At 39.6% G+C, this 23,626-nt stretch overlaps 1 protein-coding gene across 1 annotated transcript in view; it reads right to left on the bottom strand.

Moving 5' to 3' along the window:
• The window catches only part of CCDC148 (coiled-coil domain containing 148), a 177,278-nt gene that overhangs the window by 118,625 nt on the left and 35,027 nt on the right, over positions 1–23,626 (bottom strand). Inside the window, exons 7-8 of the mRNA XM_007446450.1 lie at positions 16,173–16,311; positions 13,232–13,438 (exon numbers count right to left, since the gene is read on the bottom strand). Coding sequence (XP_007446512.1) covers positions 13,232–13,438; positions 16,173–16,311 — 346 coding nt within the window. The remainder of the gene's footprint in view (positions 1–13,231; positions 13,439–16,172; positions 16,312–23,626) is intronic.

The raw sequence follows: 23,626 nt of genomic DNA on the forward strand, positions 1-23,626 counted from the left end.
TTTACCTGGGCTACTTCAAGTTTACTTTGGGGAACTCCTTTCCACAGACAGATTGACATTGCCTTTTAGGATCTTGCAATGCATGCTGGTTAAGAATCTTAGCCTGGGAACCACCCGGACCTGGGTCTGATACTTGACTCACCGCCTACTTACTAGCTGGGTGACCTCAGGCAAGTAGCTTCCCCTCGGCAAGCCCATCTCCTTATCTGTAAAGCAGGTAGGACACCCCACTGCCAGCCTGGGAGTATTCTTGTGAGGATTCAGAGAGACCTTGGTATCAAGTCTTCCTCTCGGTGACCGACGCATAGTTAAGTACTCAATAGTTTCTTTGTTTTTACCATTGTAATTGTTTTACAAAAGAGAGTCGAACAGATAAAATGCACAAGCTGACCTGTAACATAATTGAAAAACTTAAGGCAATGCACATGTATTTTGGCAGTTTAGAATGTGATAACTGGACAAACGTTTCTTCCTTGTTGAGTGCTCAGCAAAGTCTGCATACTGTGCTATTAGAAATGCCTGTTATAAGGGGAACAGACCTCCACCAGGTTCATAGTATCATTTGAATTTGAAGGCATTCCTTTCTCACAAAAGGAATTGCCATTTGAAAGGACAAGTCCCTATGAGGAGTAGAACAGACAGCAGAAGGTCTTGGCTTTTAGCTGCCTGAGCCATCTCAAATAATTCATCCAGTCTTCTTGACCTCTGCTTCAACCTCTCTGTCCAGGAAAGCAACAGGTATATTGCATGCAAGGAGGTTACTGATTCCTTCAAGTTTGATTTTGGGGTCAGATAAGTATCATGTCATCTGCAAACAGTGACAGCTTTACTTCTTCTTTTCCGATTTGGATTCCTTTTATTTCCTTTTCTTCTCTGATTGCTGTGGCTAAAACTTCCAAAACTATGTTGAATAAGAGTGGTGAGAGTGGGCAACCTTGTCTTGTTCCTGACCTTAGTGGAAATGCTTTCAGTTTTTCGCCATTGAGGATGATGTTGGCTGTGGGCTTGTCATATACGGCCTTTATTATATTGAGGAAAGTTCCCTCTACACCTACTTTCTGCAGGGTTTTTATCATAAATGGGTGTTGAATTTTGTCAAAAGCTTTCTCTGCATCTATTGAGATGATCATATGGTTTTTCTCCTTCAATTTGTTAATATGGTTAATCACATTGATAGATTTGCGTATATTGAAGAATCCTTGCATTCCTGGAATAAACCCCACTTGATCATGGTGTATGATCCTTTTAATGTGCTGTTGGATTCTGTTTGCTAGTATTTTGTTGAGGATTTTTGCATCTATGTTCATCAGTGATATTGGCCTGTAGTTTTCTTTCTTTGTGACATCCTTGTCTGGTTTTGGTATCAAGGTGATGGTGGCCTCGTAGAATGAGTTTGGGAGTGTTCCTCCCTCTGCTATATTTTGGAAGAGTTTGAGAAGGATAGGTGTTAGCTCTTCTCTAAATGTTTGATAGAATTCGCCTGTGAAGCCATCTGGTCCTGGGCTTTTGTTTGTTGGAAGATTTTTAATCACAGTTTCAATTTCAGTGTTTGTGATTGGTCTGTTCATATTTTCTATTTCTTCCTGATTCAGTCTTGGCAGTTTGTGCATTTCTAAGAATTTGTCCATTTCTTCCAGATTGTCCATTTTATTGGCATAGAGTTGCTTGTAGTAATCCCTCATGATTTTTTGTATTTCTGCAGTGTCAGTTGTTACTTCTCCTTTTTCATTTCTGATTCTATTGATTTGAGTCTTCTCCCTTATTTTCTTGATGAGTCTGGCTAATGGTTTATCAATTTTGTTAATCTTCTCAAAGAACCAGCTTTTAGTTTTATTGATCTTTGCTATTGTTTCCTTCATTTCTTTTTCATTTATTTCTGATCTGATTTTTATGATTTCTTTCCTTCTGCTAACTCTGGGGTTTTTTTGTTCTTCTTTCTCTAATTGCTTGAGGTGCAAGGTTAGGTTGTTTATTCGAGATGTTTCCTGCTTCTTAAGGTGGGCTTGTATTGCTATAAACTTCCCTCTTAGAACTGCTTTTGCTGCATCCCATAGGTTTTGGGTCGTTGTATCTCCATTGTCATTTGTTTCTAGGTATTTTTTAATTTCCTCTTTGATTTCTTCAGTGATCACTTCGTTATTAAGTAGTGTATTGTTTAGCCTCCATGTGTTTATAGTTTTTACAGATCTTTTCCTGTAATTGATATCTAGTCTCATAGCATTGTGGTCAGAGTCGATGCTTGATATGATTTCAGTTTTCTTAAATTTACTGAGGCTTGATTTGTGACCCAAGATGTGATCTATCCTGGAGAATGTTCAAATGGTTATTTTTTTTTTTCTTTTGGGGTAGTGCTTTTGGTGTCGTGTTTAAGAAATCTTTGTCCAACCCAAGGTCGTAAAGATTTTCTCCTATGTTGTCTTTCCCTGTGTTTTGTAGTTTTCAGTTTTACACTTAGGTCAGTGATCCATTTTGAGTTAATTTTTGTAGAGGTCACAAGGTATGTATCAAGATTCATTTATTTTTGCATCTGAATATTCAATGGTTCCCACACCATTTGTACATAAAACTACCCTTTCTCCACAAAATTGACTTTGTATCTTTGTTTAAAATCAATTGACCATGGATGTGTGGCCCTATTTCTGGATTCTCTATTCTGTTAATTGAGGCACACATTTTTTTTAGTAAATATATATTCATTTTTAATAAAATTTTTTTAAAATACTGGCTTTCCAACTCCAAGTTGTGGCTTCCTCTCTTAAATTACCCAGTCCTTGAAATTATGATTTCCTGAAGTTATACTGAACAAAGTTACTGTAAAATACAAATAGCCCATACAATGTATGTCACATGAAGTATCCTCATTTGCAAGACATCTTGTGAATTGTTATGACTTGCCACTGAAACATAAGGCTCTTGTTGCAAAGAACATTAAAAAGTACAGTCTCTTTTAGACTTTATAAACAGACCCCAATGCTGACAAATATGTTTTTTAAAACTAAGACATTTTAAGAGTAGGGCTACTTTGAATATATTATTTGGAACAAATACATAGATTCATCAAGTCCCTAAGCCCTGTGCAATTTCAATTAGCTACCTGCCAAGAGCCACAGATAGCATAATATAGCTGTATAGAGAAAATGCCATCTGCCTCTGTGAGCAAAAATCACTCTAGTATCAATGCCTATGATTCCTCAAAGCTTTCTTGATTCCGCTGATACTATATCTAAGGTTAACCACAGAGAACTTCTCTGTGAATGTCTCCAACTGCAGAGACTATAGGGCCACGGGCCCATCCAGCACTGCACGAGATTCATCGATAACACTGATTGTGTGGATGGTGCATGGCACAGTTAACCACACCAAGATATTCATGAACAAATGCTGTAAATTGGCAGAAACCACTGAATCCTTGCCAGTTCCTGTGGTAAACTAAATATCCAAGTTTTTCTAACTGCATTTTTTTTCTTTTTTGATCCAGGAAGCATATTATGTGAGGATCATTAATTCCCAAGAAGAAACTTGCATTATCTCTCATTACCAAAGAAAACACCCCTGAGATGATGCCAGAAATATAAACAGAAGTAAATAACACTGTGGACACTGAAAGATTGTTGTCATGTGGTAAAAGCAACCTTTCCCCTGCATCTAGTCCTTCAGGCCATGTGACTGATGGGTAAGTTTTTTGCGGTTACCTCTCCCTTTGAGGTGATCCTATATAGGGTCCCGTGTGCCTAGAGCATCAGTTCCAGCTTGACCAGGTAAGTGATGGGCCATTATTGGTTCCAACTCCTGCTCATCTTAACCTGCAGTCAGCACAAAGGCAAGTCAGAATAGCACAGCAAGACCCAGACATCATCTGTGCCAATTTATTAGTTGTGCAAAAGAGAATCCACCCTAGTTAAAGAAGGAAAGAATTAAAGGGCTTTAGAAAGTTCAGAGTCTTTGGAAGGGTCTGAGAAGCAAGTTCTAGACTAAGTTTCCAGGAATAACATCTAGAACCACACATAACAGAGCTGGTCTGGCAAAGGTCATACTGGCTCTGGCACAATCAGGAAGTTGCTGCCATCATCACTGACCCCAGAACATGCTGTATTTGCTTGGGATCACACCAGCAAGATGGCTCTCCATGCCATATCTGTCTCTTCGTATAACTGTGTTTCTCTTTACCTTTCATTTCAGTAGTTTCATTATATGTGCCTCGGAATACTTTTCTTTGTATTTATCCATCTTAGGAGTTTGCTGAGTTTCTTGAAAATATAGATTAATGTCATTCATCAAATTTGGTAAGCTCTTGTATGTTATTTCTTCAATACTGTCTCTATCTCATTCTCTCTCTCCTCTTTCTGGGACTTCAATTACCTGTATATTAAACCTTTTTACTATGTTCCATATCTCTCTTATGTTCTCTATTCTGCTTTTCATTTTATTATTTTTTTCTTTATGTACTTCATTTTGAAGATCTTCTATTGATCTACAAGTTCATTAATTCTGCCTTCTCATAATGTCTAGTCTGCTCTTAAGGCTCATCCAATGAGTTCTTAAATTCAGGTATTATATTTTACATTTCTAGAATGTCCATTTGATTCATTTTTATATATTCTAATTCTCTACTGAAATACTCCATATTTTCATCCATTTTTTCATCTTTTCTTCCATTTTCTTTAACACATTTGTCATCATTATTTTGTAGTTCTTACCTTTTAACTGCAATATCTAGTTCATTTCTGAGACTGTTTTATTCCTTTATAATCAGTCACTTTTTCCTGTTTCTTTGAATGTTTGGTAATTTTTATCTGGGGCTGAACATTGTGAAGGATATATCCTAGAGGCTCTAAGTTATATTATTTTTCTCTAAACAGTGTTGAGTCTTTAGTCTGGAAGGTAGTTAAATTGCCACAAAATCTCCTGGATTGTGTTGATGATTTATTTTTACTTTTTTTATGGTAGGTCTGTTTCAGTTTTGTCCATAATCCTCGAGTGCAGCCCATACCCTTAAGGCATGACCGTCCTGGAGTTTCAGCTGAACATCTAGAATGTTCACCAGGATTTCTCCACATAAGCTGGGCTAGGACTCAAATATCTACACCTCCCCAAAACTGTGTGACCTCTGAAATTTCTATTCAGTTATCAGCCTTCCAGTAGTTTTTCTCTCTTGGCCTTTTGGCATCTCATTCTCTGCATTCAGAGCTTATAATTTGGCAAAGGACCCGTGAGATATTTTGGAGGCATTTTGGAGGCTCTTTATCTGCTGTACTTTCATCTCTGGTACCCTATCCTCCAAATCTCAGGTGACTTTGTAGGCCAAACTCCAATATCTGCTTGCTTCACCTATCAAGATTATAATTTTCTGCTTGGGTTATTTCTCTCTCCACCTTATATTAAAAGATGATGTCAGGGGAATTTCCTGGCAGTCCAGTGGTTAGGACTCCACGCTTTCACTGCCGAGGGCCCAGGTTCAATCCCTGATTGGGGAACTAAGATCCTGAAAGCCATGTAGCATGGGGGAGAAAAAGAAAAAAGAAAAAACACAGGATGTCAGGAAGAAATTCTGAGCAAATATAGGGCTCACCTTCCAAGTTTTATTTCAAGGATCTTATCCAGGCACTGGCTGTCCAATGCCTGCAAACAGTTTTAAAAATAATATTTTGTTCATGTTTTATAGTTGTTTATGGTGGTATTGGTTATTCATCATCACTGGAATTGGAACTCAAAAACTACATTTTAAATTAAAGTACCATACACCATCCGATTTGTAAAACCTAAGTCTAAGTCTATTCTCCAGCAGCAAAGGAGGCTGAAATCTGTGGAGAAGGGAGATTATGGGAGGAGTTGATGCCATGAGAAATGAACAAAATGTGGAAAGGGTGTTCAAATGCTATTTATTCAAAAAGGTATCTTCTACCCCATCATTATCTGACTTCCCTAACTACTATGGCTTCTTGGTTAGGTCATTCATTAGCTAGAGATGGGGGAAAAGGGCACAAAAACAAGATGAAGTCGAGAATAAAACTAAGTGCCTGGTAACATGATTCATGCCCAAAATATACCTCAATTTTATAGATTATCAGTCACATGTGACTCTGAAGCATATTCAGTGTTGACAATTAAGACTTGTACTTCATTTCTTAATTACTTTGCACATCCACATACTTGTTTCTACAGCAAGATTCCATCATAAATAAGGGAGAAAGAAGGTAGTGAAAATAGTACTATCTCAAGAGGTTATTAAGAAGAGAAAAAAATGCCTAAGCCTTATTACATACTTCGACAAAAGTTACTCAGCACCAAGTGTGTTCCAATCACTGAAAAATCTGATGCGGGGGAGGTGTTGGAGGGGTAGAGGAGTTGAAGGGGGTATATGTTATACCAGGATGAATAAGATGGGGTTCCTGCTTGCAGTTGTATAGGGGACATAGATTTTTCAGTGTGAGAGGTCCACTAGGATCAGGAAGGAAAAGTGTTGACTGGATTAGGTAATATGGAGGTCACTGGTCACTTTGGAGAGAGGAGAGGATTTTGGTGGAGTGGAGAGGTCACAAGTCCTGGAGGAAAATATAATCTAGATTATTCTTTCAAAAGGTTGATTTCAAATGAAAGGGTAGAGAATAGGGACTTCCCAGGTCCTAGAGGATGACTGAGAGAAACACCCCACAGAGTAAAAATAAAGGAAAAATAAGGAAAGGGGATAATCAGTAGAACCCAATTTCTAAAGTGGTTAGATGGGTCAGAGTCCCAAACATCAGAGGGAAGGACTGGATGTCACTGTGTAGAAGACATCACATCCTGCATCGGGAGGGAAGCAGGGGACTAGCAGGACACAGACACAGGGTGGGCAAGGCAGGAATTAAGGGTCGATTTCATACCTCCATGACTTCATTTTATTGATAAAGTAGCAAGTGGGTTGTCTCCTAGGAGTCTGGTGGGAAGGGTGTATGGTGTTAGGTAAGAGTCTTGTAAGGACGGGTGATCCTTTGAAACAGTGATAAGGGGAATAGGAAGAACTGGTGAACAAAGGACAAGACTAAGGATTCCCATGCTGACATTTCATTGAGAGTCCGGATAAGATGACTTTTCCTTAGTAGTACTTGGCCACCCAGTATGGACACAGAGAAAGTCAACTGTGAGACAGATCTGGGAATGAGGCTCCCCAGCCATTCTGTAGACAGACGAGGATGTTAAGGAATCAAGTGCACAGCTAACAGAGTGGTCTAGGCTAGTGCCAGGACAGTCTGGGGCTGGTAGTCTAGGAAAATTTAGGGCAACAAAGAGCAGGTTTTGTGGGAGCAGGAGAATAAGAGCTCTACTTTCCCACTTTCATCTCAGCCCTCTTGTGAGAGGCCTAAAAGCCTCTACTTGCTACAGCAGCAGTTACTGATGGAAAACCAAAATAAAACAGAGACAGAGAACTCATTATTTCAAAATTCCTTTAACTCTTTTCTTAAAGACACAAATCGTCTAAATCATCCCCCACAAGCCCTTTTTTTTTTTTTGCGGTACGTGGGCCTCTCACTGTTGTGGCCTCTCCCGTTGCGGAGCACAGGCTCCGGACCCGCAGGCTCAGCGGCCATGGCTCACCGGCCCAGCCGCTCCGCGGCATGTGGGATCTTCCCGGACCGGGGCACGAACCCGTGTCCCCTGCATCGGCAGGCGGACTCTCAACCACTGCGCCACCAGGGAAGCCCCACAAGCCCTTTTAAATTCCAAGACTAAGAACAAAAGTATGGTTAAATGTTTAACTAATGTTTATTATAGCTAGCATGTTGGTTTTAGAAAGGTCAAATTTATGACACAATGAAGTAATATTTTCACATTCTGTGAGTCTATTTTATAGCACATTGGGACCCACAGTATAATGAATGTCTTCTATTATTTTGTAAGATTCTTGTATGCAAAGCTGTGTAGGGCAGCAATAATACGGAATTTCAAATCAAGTGAGCTGGCGTGAACCTTAAGGCGGGTCACTTTATTTTTCAGGACTTCACCCTTCAGACTTGTAAAATGAGGACTAGGGATAAATCTCCAAGTTTCTTTACAGGTTAAAAAGAAATGAGCATAATTTAATATTTTTAATTACTACCGAATTGATAGAGTTACCCCTTTTCTTTTATGATATATTTTTGGTCCAAGCTATAATTTACTGAGTCTCAGTCCTTGATCAGGAACACAAACTCCAACGATAACACTGTCTCTATGGAAAACAGAATCTATTTTACCACAATTTATTTTATGTTCCAATTTCTCCACTCTCTGCCCACATTTACTCTTTGGAGGCTGCAACTCCAAAAGTTCAGAGATAGTTGTTCACCATATTGTGACTATGTGTCTCTGTGGAGACTCCATATTATGTTGTCTCCACTGACCCCAGCTCCTGATTTCATGGGTGAGTGCTCTACAGCACCCCTTGCACATCTTAACTTGGATTTGTCATTGAGGGTAATATCAGAAAATGCCTATAAAGCATCTATCCGAATGCCTGAGATGTTGGGGGCTCTCCACAGAATACGCCTGATACGTTGGGCAGCATGATGTATGGGAAATAATCAAAACACTGCCTTATTTCTGTCCTTCATTCAGATGTTTCTCCTGTCACTAGATGAAAACTAAGCAGAACCCATGGCTCACTCTTGGGTTACAGAGGGTCCCACAGTCACTTTAAGTCACAAAATACAGTCTTGATTCAAAATTAAATTGTCTAGTTCTAAGAGATTAAGCTACTCTTCCCTCTTTATTCAGAAGTTAACATTTCCTTTCATTCCCTACATGCTTAGGCCATCAGAGTCCAGGAGTGGGAGGGAAAAGGGGAGGAGAGGTAAAGGGGAGAAGCAGAGTCCTCACTGGACTGGTGACTGACGCTGTCCCCAGTAAACCCGGCAGGTGCTTAATGCTGACTCTTGCCCTCCTATCAGTTTTCTTGTCTGGACTGTTCCTGAAAAATTCCCCATACACATTTTCCTTTAGCTAATTCTCTTCCACCTTCAGGTTCCCATTTATTGCTGTTCCACCTGTTTTGGGTGGAGCCCAAACCTCTGGCAGGAGCTTTGCTAGGCAGAAAAATCTCAGACCTTTGAAAATGACCCCATGCCACTAGCCAATGATTTCTTAAATAGAGCACATAAAAGATTGATAAATAGTATTTCATTAGGACCTTCCAGAAAGCAGGAAAATGTTGCTCCAACTTTAACCACAAGAAAAAGCTGAATAGCCTACAACATCAAAACTTTTCTTGAACCCATCGGAGAAGAGGTTATGGGGCAATAAGCTAGCCTGAGATTTAAAGAAAGGTAGATGTCTTACCTTTCTGGTAAGAGCGACTGGCTTACCTCAGGCAGAGCCCCTGGGAAAGACAAGGCCATCTTAGAAGGGATAAGAAGATTGCAGGTAAAACTCTGTGATGATCCCATAGTTACACTTTAACAATTTGCTGCTGTGGCAGAGTGTTAGCTTCTGTATAAAACCCATGGAAGCTACAGACGTAAGGGGAATTTACACCCCTTCACAGACTTTTCTCTACAAACCTCACAGAATGCACCTAAGAAAGATGGAGGTCAGGGTAAGTGAGCAGAGGAAGTCCCCTATGGGTGTGCAAGTCAGCGAGAGAGGAACAAAACCCTACTGAACAAAAGGCGCTGTGGGTGGGGAGGGATGCAGAGCAGCAAACCCACCAGGGTGCAAGTATAGACCCTTTACAGCTGGGGAAAGGGAACAAAGAAATCTTCCTCTCCTGGGGAAGAAGCAGCAAGCTCTCTCCCTCACAGGAACAAGCAAGACCTGAGGCGAGTTTGGAGTTCATCTGCCCTGGGGAGGAGGGCACAGCTACTGACTAGGTCCTGGCCCCAAGACCCAGGGACATAGGTCATGCCCAAGACTGAGGCTGAACCAAGAAAGCAGAATGCCTCTTCCCCAGCCAGGCTAGCAAGGGGCTAGTAAGAACCTACTGCAGCGGAAGGTGCAAGAGGAGCAAGTCTCTCTCTTGGGCTCACGTTCACAGGGAAAGCCTGAACCCTACTCCCACCATAAGCAAAGTACCACTAATTGCCAAAAACTGAAGACAATTGGTGAATGGATAAACTGTGATAAACCCATATCATGGAATACTACACAGCAATAAAAATGACCAAACTATTGACATACACAATAACGTGGCTGGATTTCAAAGGCATTATGCTAAGCGAAAAAAGCCAGACTCAAAAGATCACATACTATAATGGTTACATTTATATGACATTTTAGAATAGGCAAACTATAGGGACAAAGATCAGTAGTTGCCAAAGGCTGAAGGTGGGTGAGGTGTTGACTACAAAGAGGCATGAAGGATGGCTGACAGTGATGGGCTACATCCTGACTGCGGGGGAGGTTATGTGTCAGGCATTTGTCAAAACTCAGAACTGTACACTGATTTGTACAGTATATAACTTATACCTCAAAGACATTTAAAATTAAAAAAAACAGAATTTCATTAAAATTAAGAAGGTTTGTTTATGAAAAAACAATGTTAAGAGTGTGAAGAGACAAGTTACAGATTGGGAGAAAAAAATAGAACCTGCATACAGAATATGTAAAGAACATACAAATGAGTAAGAAAAAAAGGCAGACGATGGAATAGAAAAATGGGCAAAGAACCTAAGTGGCCATTTCACAAAAGAGAATATTCAAATAGCCAATATGCATAAGAAAAGCTGCTCAATATCTTTATTCTAAGTGCAAATGAAAATCATAATGAGGTGCCACTACACATCCATCAGATTAGCTGAAATGAAAGATTGGCAACATCAATGTTGGTGAGGATGTGGAGCAACTGAAAGTGGCTGCAAATTTATATAACCACTTTGGAAAACTATTTGGCAGTCTTTACTAAAGTGAAACACCCATGAGCCTTATGATGCAGTGATTCCACTCCTAGGTACTTATCCAAGAGATATGAGGGCCTATGACCACCATAAGACATGTTCAAGAATGTTCACAGCACCATTATCATAACAGCAAAAACCTGAAAGCAACTCAAATTCCCATCAATAGGAGATCATACAAATAAATTGCGGTACATGTATATTATGTAGGAAGTACTACCCCGCTATAAAGAAGAACAAATAATTGCAACATGCAGCAAGGACGAAACTCACAGATACGATGAGTGAAAGAAGTATAAAAGAGTATATACTGTGTGATTCGATTCATATGAAATTCACCAATAAGCAAAACTAACCTATGGTGATGAATTCAGAATAGTGGTCATGAATGGGGACAGTATATACTGAGAAAAGGCATGAGAGAGTCTTCTGAGCAGTTCTATACCTTGACCCTGATGGTATTTCTATGGGCAGCATATATTTATAAAACTTTATTCAATAGCACACTTAGGTTCTGTGTGCTCTGCTGCATGTATGTTTACCTCAAGGTAATACAATAAAAAGAAAATATCACCTAAAGCATAGTTTAAGGACTAATGATAAGGTGTGCAAAATGAGTATAAACAGACTAGGAGTATATAAGGACTTGTCGTGGCCCCTGACCACCCTCCACCTTTGTTTTTTAGAGTCACTGAGTGTTCCTAATCAGTCACAGATGGAGAAGAAACACACATTAGCTCTGTAGCCCATGGTAGATAGGGCTTGATGCAGCTTCTATTGTTTTTAGGTCCTAAGCTTATGCAATGTCAAAAGAAATATATTTTTGTTTACAAAAATGCAGGGACTTCCCTGGTGGTGCAGTGGTTAAGACTCTGTGCTCCCAATGCAGGGGGCCCAGATTCAATCCCTGGTCAGGGAACTAGATCCCACATGCATGCTGCAACTAAGGAGCCCGCCTGCCACAACTAAGACCTGGCACAACCAAATAAATAAATATTAAAAAAAGAAAAAAATGCAGAGCAGACATTTTTCCTCTAATGTTTTAAAATAGAGACATTTGTTTCTATATGCTATTAACTGCTATAATATAACATCTACCAGCCTATTTTTTCTATCAAGAGAATATAATTTCTTGTTGCACCACCATCATCCTACCATGTCATTTATCAGTAAATTAATATTTGGGCACTGTATGTATGCTGTAACTCAATACAACTGTGTGTGTGTGTATGCCACATGTATCTTTATTTCTCAACCACAAACAAGCAGTTGGCATTATACTGCAGTTACAGAACTACTAAGTTTCAGAGAGCTGGCTAAGGTCACCAACTCCAGGTTCAACAGTTTCATGGGTAATAATATTGTTGGCAATTTTGTGAGGTCCAACCAGTCCCCTGCTCGGGGAATTAGTTAGCTCCCGGGTCCTGTCTCAGCTTCTCCAGTTTGTATGGTTCAGACCATTCTACTCTTTAAGTATAAGGAGGATTGCCAAATCACAACTCCCAGGCATCCTGGCAAAGTAAGCAGGTCACCTTAGGGGCAACCTTTACCCACTCAAAAATTCACCTCACATTAGCAGTAAGGATTTGGCACCACCCCAAATCATTATTTTCCTTACTCATAAGTTTAAGGCATGATACAATTCATGTTTGGTGGCCCTTCCAACGCTCCTAGAGAGGCCATATTCACATGGGGCCTCCAGGACTCATGCACCCGTGACCAGGCACAGCAGCCACTCTTGTTTTCAGTTCTGCCACTAACGTAATTCCTCTATATTTCCCTGCGAGCATCAGACACCAGTGCTCAAGCCTCCAACTACAGGGGTTACCCACTCAACTCTCCAAGTCATCCTGGAGGCCCCTCGCTGGGTCTGAGCAGGAGGAAAACCCTGTCTGCTCCCCCTCTCACTCTGCTGAGTGCTCACACACAGCCCATCAAGCTCTCCTTAATGTTTCTCTTCACAAATCCTCCCTCCTCTTCATAATTTGACCCTTTTTTAAAAAAACATCTTTAATGTGAATGAGAGGTCCATGAGTCTGAAGCAGCGTCAGACATTTACTTTATAATTACATTCTGCATTTTCATCCAGCACCTCACTCTGATGTACATACAGCATTTGTGGTTGGTATTGGACATCCTCAATCAAAACTTCAATACTCACCTCCTGTTATAGTAACTTCAGGTTGAACTGTATGAAATTGTTGATTGTTCACAATTTTTGATCTAAAAGAATTTCAATTTCATATGGTTCGAACTAAAAATTGTATTCAAAATAGGCTTTTTAGAGAAATGGGACTTTAGGTTGGAATTGAACAAAAGGGAAAAGTGAATTCTTAAGTGAATACCCAGGCAAATACTAAAGCATCTTCTGCAAAGCATCTCACCTTGGCTTTCAGATCAGCACACGCTTCCTGTTGCTTTTTCCTATCCTTAACCAACATGTTTTCCATTTCATGAGTTGCACAGGCCTCGGCCACTGTCAGCACAGCCTTCTGTATAAAGTCTCTCCTATTCTTACTCCAACTTGATATCAGGATCCTTCGCTGCTCCTTAGCAAAGCGATATTGGTCACAATATTTTTCATGCTCGACCTGAAAAGATAACAGGTGGTAAATGCTTATTATGAAACTGAGCCTATGCTTTATGTCATTGTTACAAAAGTGAATAAAATGAATTATAACCAATGATTTTGAAAAATAAGGGACAAACATCTTAATAGTAAATACAACAACCAGGACCAAGTACCAGTCCCAGAGTTCTGAGCCCATGGCTAACTGGTGACTGAGGACCAGTCATTAAATGTTTTTAAGTTTTATACAGGATGGAGTCAGACCAGACAACTCTAAAACAACTTCTACCCCTATATAGCAATGAATCTATGAGCAGAAAATATGATTTCCCCTACATATAATTTCAAAAATACTCCGTCTTTAAATCAGCTTTGCTGTATTAACAGTGACTCCAGGTGCTTCAGTTAGATATATGCTAACAAACATTAAAAATTGCCACAATAATCCTGAAAACTCAGTTTGCCCTTGATTACTGAAACAGATGTTCAGACATCTAAACTTGAAGTATTTATAGCAATGACAGTAGCCCTTCCCATCCCACACTCCTGAGGGACATGATATTCTTACATAGGTACCAATAGTTCCTGCTGCCAGTGAATCCCAACCCTGGGAGATTTGAGTCTGGAGGGAAAGAACAGGACGGGAGATAGCCTGAGTAGTTCGAAAAATCTCTGTAGGTGATTCTGAAATACTTATATAAAGGTGTGTCTCCTGCAATTGAGAGTCAGTGCTCTAAATAATTCTTTATTTTGCCAGTATAGTCCACATCTCTGAATTTGATACGTTACTTAACCCCTAAGTGATGTGAGAAAAGAAGCTAGGGAGCAGCATAAGGTTGGTCCTACTTAAAAAAAATAACTTAGGTATGGTTAATTAAGTACATAATGAAATGGGCTATGGCTTCACTTAAACCAAATATCAGCTTCTAAATTCTGTTTGGTAAACTTCTTAGCTTTACTCCCCTAAGCCAAGAATATGCTTAGAATTTGGCAAACATTAAGGAAGTATACACCATGCAGAAATGCATACTAATTATCCCAATGTAAGAAGTAAATGCAAAAATATTTATCATATTGATAGTACGCAAATATAAAAATCTACACAGTTAAAAATGACAGCTGGTCACAGAAGCAAACAGAATCTATAGGGAATAAAAAGAAAGATCTAATTTAGTAAATTAAGAGTTTTGTAAAATCCAGAATGAATTATTATATAACATGTTTTTTACACAAGAATTTGCTATAAAATAAAGGTCAGAATTAAAACAAATAATTGGGGCTTCCCTGGTGGCGCAGTGCTTGGGGATCCGCCTGCCGATGCAGGAGACGCGGGTTCGTGCCCCGGTCCGGGAGGATCCCACGTGTCGCGGAGCGGCTGGGCCCGTGAGCCATGGCCACTGGGCCTGCGCGTCCGGAGCCTGTGCTCCGCAAATGGGGGAGGCCGCAACAGTGAGAGGCCCGCATAACGCAAGAGAAAAAAAAAAAAAAAAAAACAAATAATTGGGTGGGGGTTGGTGGGTGGGAAAAGATAAGAGAGGTTGGTCATACTAGTTGTGTGGCCTTTGCCTCAGTTTCTTCACCTGAAAAGTAAGGATAACTATAGTACTTCTCTCATCCACTGTTATGTGCATGACAGGAGTTTACACATGACTGACACAGGATATATTCTATACACGTTAGTATTGTTACTTGCTTGACTTAAAACAATTACAAAATGCAGAGTATGTGATAATATTTTATAGCATGGCCTATTTAAAAGGTAAGAGTCAGACTTCCCTGCAGGCAACATGGGTTCGAGCCCTGGTCCGGGAAGATTCTACATGCCGTGGAGCAGCTGAGCCCGTGTGCCACAAGTGCTGAGCCTGCGCTCTGAAGCCCACGAGCCACAACTAGTGAGCCCACGTGCCACAACTACTGAAGCCCGCGTGCCTAGAGCCCGTGCTCTGCAACGAGAGGCCACTGCAATGAGAAACCCATGCGCCACAACGAAGAGTAGCCCCAGCTCGACGCAGCTGGAGAAAAGCCTGTGCGCAGCAATGAAGACCCAGTGTAGGTAAAAATAAATAAATAAATTTATTTTTTTAAAAAAAAGGTAAGAGTCTATGCATGTTTGTTTACATATATGTTTTAAAGTGAGTTACTATGAAATTCACTGGTGACATGGTAACTTCTGTTTCCTTGTCTATGTGACCTTGTCCACTAAAGAATGTAACCATAACTTCCCAGGGAAATTTCAGCCAGGACTCTGAGCTATGAATTTGGGGCATTTGTGTTTAGACCCGTCTAGGGGGATCAAGTGGAGTTGTGGTGGGGATGGTGTAGGTAGGCACCAGCTCCCAAGGCAAGTGTTGGCTTCCCCACGACTCGAAGGACTGAGGTGTGGTAGGCTATGTGAATGCAGGAGCAGGCACCCCATTTTCAGGCAAGACTCAGAGATGGCAGAACCTCTGAAATGGGCAGGTGAATGTACAGACACCTGGAGGTCAACACTAGCAGAGCAACCCAGGGGACCATGGTGAAGCTCTCTGTGGCAAGTAAGCCACAGAAGAGTGAATGTGGCCAGAGGGATCTCCCACATTTTTATGTACCACACTGACCTGAAAAATGGTAGACTTTCAAACTATAACCCTATTATTTTCTAGAGTGCAGAAAAAAAATCATTTTAGAGCACCATTTAAAGTATATATATATTTTGCTCAGTAATTATCAATCACTAAAACAATTTAACTTGCCAGCATATAGGGTCCAGCACTCACCAAATCATGCCTCGATTTGTGAGGAAAATGTCTTTGTAACATGTCCAGATACAGAGTCCTTCTGCCACTGAGATCCCCAGGATACTGATCCACAAGAGCCTGGTAAAACCAGTGGTCTTCATCACTTAATTGGAAGTTTCTGGAAGAAATAAAAATGTCACAATCATGGAGTTTGAGGGACCTCAAACTGTTTAAGCTGTTAGCGAATGATAATGATAATGCTTATATTAAATAAAGACTTTTAAAAAAATACATTAGCCAAATTAAATGTCTCCTATAGAAAAAGTTCTAAATTATAACACAATGGGTTCTTTCTATCCTTTATTTGGTCTTGCCATGAGTTTCAGGCATAATTTGAAGAAGTTTAACAATGAGACATAATATTTTTAAAATATTTACTCTATCTTGCCTATAACAATATTTTAAAAATTATGACCAATGAATGAAATAATAAATTATTAACTCTACAGATTAAAAAGGAATTTTGCTAATTCAACAAACTTCCTGTTTCTAGACTGGAGGAAAACACAAATGTAGAGAGTCAAATAAACAATACACAAAGGAAACTAAGGCCTGAGGAAGGCACATATTAAAGTTGACTTTAAAAGTAAGTCTAGGGACTTCCCTTGTGGCACAATGGTTAAGAATCCGCCTGCCAATGCAGGGGACACGGGTTCGAGCCCTGGTCCAGGAAGATCCCACATGCTGCGGAGCAACTAAGCCCATGCACCACCACTACTGAGCCTGCGCTCTAGAGCCCGTGAGCCACAACTCCTGAGCCCGTGCGCCACAACTACTGAAGCTGTGCACCTAGAGCCTGTGCTCCGCGACAAGAGAAGCCACCACAATGAGAAGCCTGCGCACCACAAGGAAGAGTAGCCCCCGCCTCACCACAACTAGAGAAAAGCCCACTCGCAGCAACAAAGACACAACGCAGCCAAAAAAAAAAAAAGTAAGTCTAAAATTATCTTTTATTTTACCCGCTCAGCTTCTTGCTTTGTGGAGGTAAGACTAGATATTGGTAGTAAAAAGATAACCAGTGGCATTAAATTTCAGATCACTAAAGAAATCATTTGTAACAGGATCCCTTCAAGTCACCTTCCCAATAACATATCCACCATGCTCCAAAATACCTTTTTTAGTTCAGAACTTTCCGAGGTACTGGCTTGGTTTGTGTATTAGCAAAGCCCTATGCAAAGTAAAAAGGTTACAATATCAGCTTGAACTCTAGACTGAATTAATGTTTCTTTATTATTCTGAGTTTATTTGCATATCATCATTCCTATTTAATAAGCTGGAATAATCAAATACAGATGCAATCAGAGGGAATATTATTAGCAACAATTATTTCTTTGATCCAAGATGGAGACTTGCTATTGTTTATTTCTATCATTGGCCTTCTACTTTAAAGTTAGTTGTGCAATTTAAAGAATTTTTACAGTATGTCCTCTATGCCCTTGAAAAATATTTGACAATTTAAAACAATAAAAACCTCTTTAAATCAGTGACACTAATGGGAATTCTACCATCCTCATCCAACTTACCCAGTTTCTGTAAAGTATTTCATGATACTGATAAGTAGCAAGAAAGAAACAAAATTATTTTTCAAAGAAGATAACCTTCTCTAACAGCTCTATAATAGGAAGAAAAAGTGGGCTGGAAGTGTTCCATTAGGAAGAAGCAAACTCTACATTTCTTCTGTATGACATAATAATATATTGCAGAGAAAGAATTTGAGATTTAATTCATTGAACACATTGAGTGTTTGGGGTCTCTCTGAATCAGTTAAGCCAAAGTCTTCTGCAAATAAAGCATCTCAAATAGGAGTATTAAGCCTGGAGAAAGGATTGCCTGAGTGGTTTTGGCATTTAAAACACCCTCAAGTCTTCAGGGACAGTATCTCAGGTCCTCTCTCAAGGAACTCATTTCATTCATGATAACATAAATGCATTTTAATAGCAGAGTTAGCCACATTTCAACATGGCAAGCAATCAGAAAAAGGAATAGACCCAGAGTCGATGTCCTCATTAATGCTTTTAAACTGTTTCTGTAATCAAAGGGACCTGAATACAGTTTGAATTTCCATCTTTATTTGATTACAAGGATAGACGTGTAGGGGAGGAGGAAGCGACAGAATCTAGGTCCAATAAGCTCTCTGTTCTTTTAAATTGTCATTTATCTATATAAAGGATGCTGCTGGTGCCAGGCTAGATCACCTTGATGAGCTAGAATTCCTATCTTCAAAATGCTGGTAATTCACAGATGTACCTTCCTCCTCTGAAGAACTGTCCTGGGCCAGATGGGAACTGCCTCACCCAGGAGGCTATTCTCCCACCACCTTTGAGAGCCAACCTCAACCAACGACTGGCTGACATGGGGCTACAGAAGGCCAGGCCACTTGCCTCAAGATGAGACCAACTCTGTGATGCCATTCGTGCTCCAGAGTTTCACTGTGGGAGCAAACTGTAACCTGTTTCCACTGAGATCTTCTGCCACAGGCATCTTCCCCTCCTCCGTCCTGCTTCCCTTACCATCCTTCTCCTGAGAGCACTGCCCAACAAATCACATGTTCTTACAATCCGTGTCTCAGATTTGCTTTTACAGAATTGACCTAAGATAATCTATGAGCAACCTTACCCATAATTGTCAAAAATTATTTAAATTCTTTGGCAAATGGAGAGGTACTTCTAAGCTAATTGTTTTGATGATCTCTCATACTGAATTGTGGTGTAAGATTGTGTCTATCCTCAAAGTGCAAATAGCAAACATTTACAAAAATGGTTTTTAAATAAAATCACACATTAAGCAGTGTTCATTGCTATAAATAAACATAGCAGCAGAAGAATTTGTGGTACTCAGTACATTTTTATACATTTCATGAATGTATTAATTAGGTGCCATTTTAGTGACAACATTAAAACCACTTAAACATATAAGATAATATAACATTAAAACTACATATTTCAAACCAAGTATGATATAAACAATGATCACATCCGTTTTGCTCCTATTGATTTTGGAAACCTCACATCTCAACAGCTTTTTCCAATTACCACAATTACACAAATTGTAAGTCATTTTTCTATTAGATGTAGGATAAAAACGAAAAACATGCTTATAAGAAATGACAGGGCTTCCATGGCGGTGCAGTGGTTGAGAATCTGCCTGCCAATGCAGGTGACACAGGTTCAAGCCCTGGTCTGGGAAGATCCCATATGCCGCAGAGCAACTAAGCCCATGCGCCACAACTACTGAGCCTGTGCTCTAGAGCCCACGAGCCACAACTACTGAGCCCACGTGCCACAACTACTGAGGCCCGTGTGCCTAGAAGGCAGTGCTCCTCAACAAGAGAACCCACTGCAATGAGAAGCCCGCGCACCACAACAAAGAGTAGCCGCCGCTCGCCGTAACTAGAGAGAACCCTGCATGTAGTAATGAAGACCCAATGCAGCCAAAAATAAAAATAAAATTATATTAAAAAAAACTTTAAAAAAAGAAATAATATAGATACTCACAATATTATTATTTTAGAGTACTTATAGCAATTTCCAGAGCTGCTGGCTTAAATTTTGAAGCAAATATTCACATCAGCAACACTATTGGCAGAGTCATGAATCTCCATTAGGATGCTGTCTGTGAGGGAGAAAACTTCCACCACTATATATATATATATATATATATATATATATATATATATACTGAGTCTTCTGGGTAGTAAAAATCTAAGATGAATATTCAAACACGATAGCCTCTTCACAATAACAAAGTAGCCATTTCCTACTTGGCATCTAAGATAAAATCAAATTTAACATATCTGAATTTCTAAATTCAAATCTGGACATTTATCTTTTCTAACCTTCATCTTTTCATTGTAGAAAAAAATATCTATATAAAATAGCAAATTATCCTAAAATTTTGTACTTTAAAAAAATATCTTCAGACAAAAGATCTTTGGTAGGTCTCTGCAATTTCCATTTTTCTGTCCATACAAATTTTCTAATTTAAAATGTTTCAGGAAATTTCAGCCTGCAGGAGGATGAGGTATTTATTGCTCAGTCCTTACCCTCCATCCCCCACTGCCAATTGAGGTCCACCAATATCATTTCATCGTGATTTCCCAGGATATGAGACAAAACAGGTAACTCAGAAAAGGAGGACGACAGGGCTGTGAGAATTCAACGAGACCAAGGCCAACTGTCTCCATAATTCTACCTGTTTGAATCGTTACAAAAATCCTAACCTGACTCACAATCAACTCAACTACCAGTTTTCTTCATAATCGTGTTAAACCACTTCCCCAGCGTTCTGGTTCCATGACATCAAAAGACATTTAGTGGGGTGGGGGCAGCTAGCGATGGCAAACAGCCCATGTAGGGCAACAGGTACCTTAACATCAGGGACAAGTCTATGAGACTAAACACTGTGTATTCAAACTGGGTGAACTTGTCTTATATTTTCTCAGAGTGAAGGGGGCTTTCCAGCAAAATGGTAATTAGGGCCTCCTGACGCTAGCCAATGCAGTTACCAGCATCTGATGACTACCTTGACTGGCAAATGGCCATAGTGAATCTGGATTGAAGAAAAGCTCTTGTCTCTTCAAGTGTAATGCTATCAGGGGAGTGAGCCACTGGTGGAATAATGTGGATAATAGATGGTTCTGACACAATCTGCTTGTTTGGCAGCATTGGGTCTGACCCTCTAGCAAATACAACTTGACACCACTTTTCAAAGTTGTCTTTCCAAATCATACCCATCCAAACACTGAATCTAATCAGCCTGGTTCCTGAAACTGTCTCCCTAGCTATTTACCACCCCACCCCAGGCCTGTTGTCCAAAAACAAATCTTTGATTTTCAGCCTGGTTTACAGAGGGCCCTCTCGCCGCAGACTCATTTCTGACCAACAGAATCGGCTCCTTAGATGTTGTTTGGGTATGTACATTGTCTTCCAGGAGATCATTCCCATTTAGCAGTCCTCACTCTCCTGGCTCCCCAGGCTCTGCCCAGTTTACCTACTCCAGTGGGAGTTGACAGCCAGAATAAAGTGGGCTCTCAGGAGTATGGTCAAAATCCACTGAATTGAAGAATCAACAACAAGAACAAAAGTGGTCCAGAAGATAAAGCCAGAACTTATACCAGCATCCAAAGCCGCCTTCTTCTGAGGGGTGACAGGAAAGTGAAAATATGACCCTCCAGAATTTCTTATAGGAGAGTTAAGGAATGAGAATCTGGTCAGAAGAGGAGGCTAAGTGATTTATTTGGAAGCTGCAATTGTTATTTTCATAACAAGCACTCTGTTTCTGCTTTTGTATCTGTTTTTACTTAGATACTGTTTAAAAGTAGTTTGCATGGAAAGCTGAATTTTTTACTTATAATGTGTATTTTTTGGAGGTGGAGTAGCTGGGATGGTGACAATACACCTAAACCATCTTTTGTGCCTACCTCCATCCACCACCAGTTTTAAGAGGCAGTATAATTCCTAGTGGAAGTTTAGAAATAATATGATCAAGATAAAACAGCTTGTTAAAAGTAAAATGTAATGGCTCAGCCATCCCATATGCTAGGTTTTAAATAATTATATTCATCACAAGAACTGTAAGGAAAAGGTAATTGTAACAGACATTGCCTCTACTCTTGCTCCTGCTCACCATAATCCTGATTTTATTCAAGATTTACCACCTTCCCGCACAGGCCCCCCACTTCAGGGAAAGTGAGCCCCATTCCAGCCCCAGCAGTGAATCTTGACTGATCTTAAGCCATTCTCAAACATCTGTTCTCAAGCTTTCCGTTCCTCTTCCCAGTGTTTGATATAATCATGGACAAAAGGCCCAAAAGCCCACCGAAATGGGAGGAGAAGTCTTCTGGGGGCAAAGGTTTCCTAGCTCTTAAAACAAGTCACAAGGAAGAAAAGGTCCCCTTCTGCTTCGGAGTGTGGCAGTGTGGAACTGCTCTAGTTGTCTGGCAGAAAGTCATCTATCTACCCTGCAGGAAGGCAGGCAAAGAGAATGCAGAAAACTAGGCCTCGCTGTGCTTGGACTTCTCTACCTCTATGCTTTGAATGAAACAAGAAGTCGCTTTATTATTTATGTTACTTTGACTTGGGTTGGGTATTCTCTTACTTTCAGCTAAAGATATCCTATTTGACAGCTGAATGGAAGAAAAATGACTTTTTTAAAAGTCATTTTTTAAAAAAAATAGCATGCTAATATTGCTTTGGAAGGAATGTACTATGAAGGATGTAGAGATTCAAGAGATGCAGATCCAATGTGGCCAGTGACCAACATCTACAGTGACACTCCTGAGCTGACTGGGAACAGAGAAGTTTTTAACACCAAAGGCCATTTTTAAGACACACACAAAAAGAAAACCAAACAAAAACAGCTCAAACTCAAACAAACAGAATCGGTAAAGAAAAGATCATCCACAAACACATTATTTGCTCTAATTAAAAAAAAAATCCTATTGAGCCAAAATCTGCTTCCATGTACCATTTTACTCTTCACTTTTGAGGAGCAAGAATATTTTTAGGTGCAATAAAGTTGAAGTGAATAAAGTTACTTTATATGGATATTATTACTCAATTTTCCAGGTTCAAAAGCAAGAATAATAGAACTGGCTTACTTCTTTGGGATGGGATGAGGAAAAATATAATTAACAATTATGAGGGCTTCTGAAATTTTAATTGCCACATAAAAACACTTATAATATCACCTCAAACCAACTACCAGTAATCATTAAGAAACTGTAAGACTGGAATATAAGAATGATGGTTCTTTTTCTTGTTTGTTATTTCTTAGACATTAACAATGTTCAACTTTATGTTCTTTTATAGGCACTAGTGTTGGAAATAAACACACGCCTATGAGTGTGGAGATTATAATTTCCTACATTACTAGTTCTCCATAGTCTCAGTTTTAATGATACAGTTTCCTCAAAGGATTATATTTACCCACAGTTGGACTTCAAGGTATAAGGAGTAGGAAAAACTTGTTATTAATTATTGATTTCATATATAAAGTAAGGTACTATAATTTCTCTCATGTAAAAATTTGACAATCCTGTCTATAGAAATTTTAATCTTGTCTTTGCTTATAGTTACACAGATTTTATTATTTAAATAACAAATTCTATCTGTATCATCCAGGTTTAAAAATAACATATATCAATTGTGCTGGACACAAATCTGTCAAGCTGCTATGTTTCCATTTTCTCCAATCTGATTTACTCAAGATTAATTTGATTTCCTCAAGATTAATTTGATTTCAAATCCAGCAAAAAAACAAAAACCTCTCATAAATAACTTTCACTCCATCCTGTAAAACCCTGATTTTTCAGTCTCCTGAAGTATTAAAAATGTATATTTATGCAACATTACACTGTATAGTTTCTATTTGAGGCAATTATATCAAGAAGGCAGTTGTGGGCTGCAGTGATCCTAACAATAAAGCCTGCTGAA

This window comes from Lipotes vexillifer, unplaced genomic scaffold (genome assembly GCF_000442215.2).
Source record: "Lipotes vexillifer unplaced genomic scaffold, Lipotes_vexillifer_v1.1 scaffold173, whole genome shotgun sequence".
In the NCBI taxonomy this organism is placed as follows: Eukaryota; Metazoa; Chordata; class Mammalia; order Artiodactyla; family Lipotidae; genus Lipotes; species Lipotes vexillifer.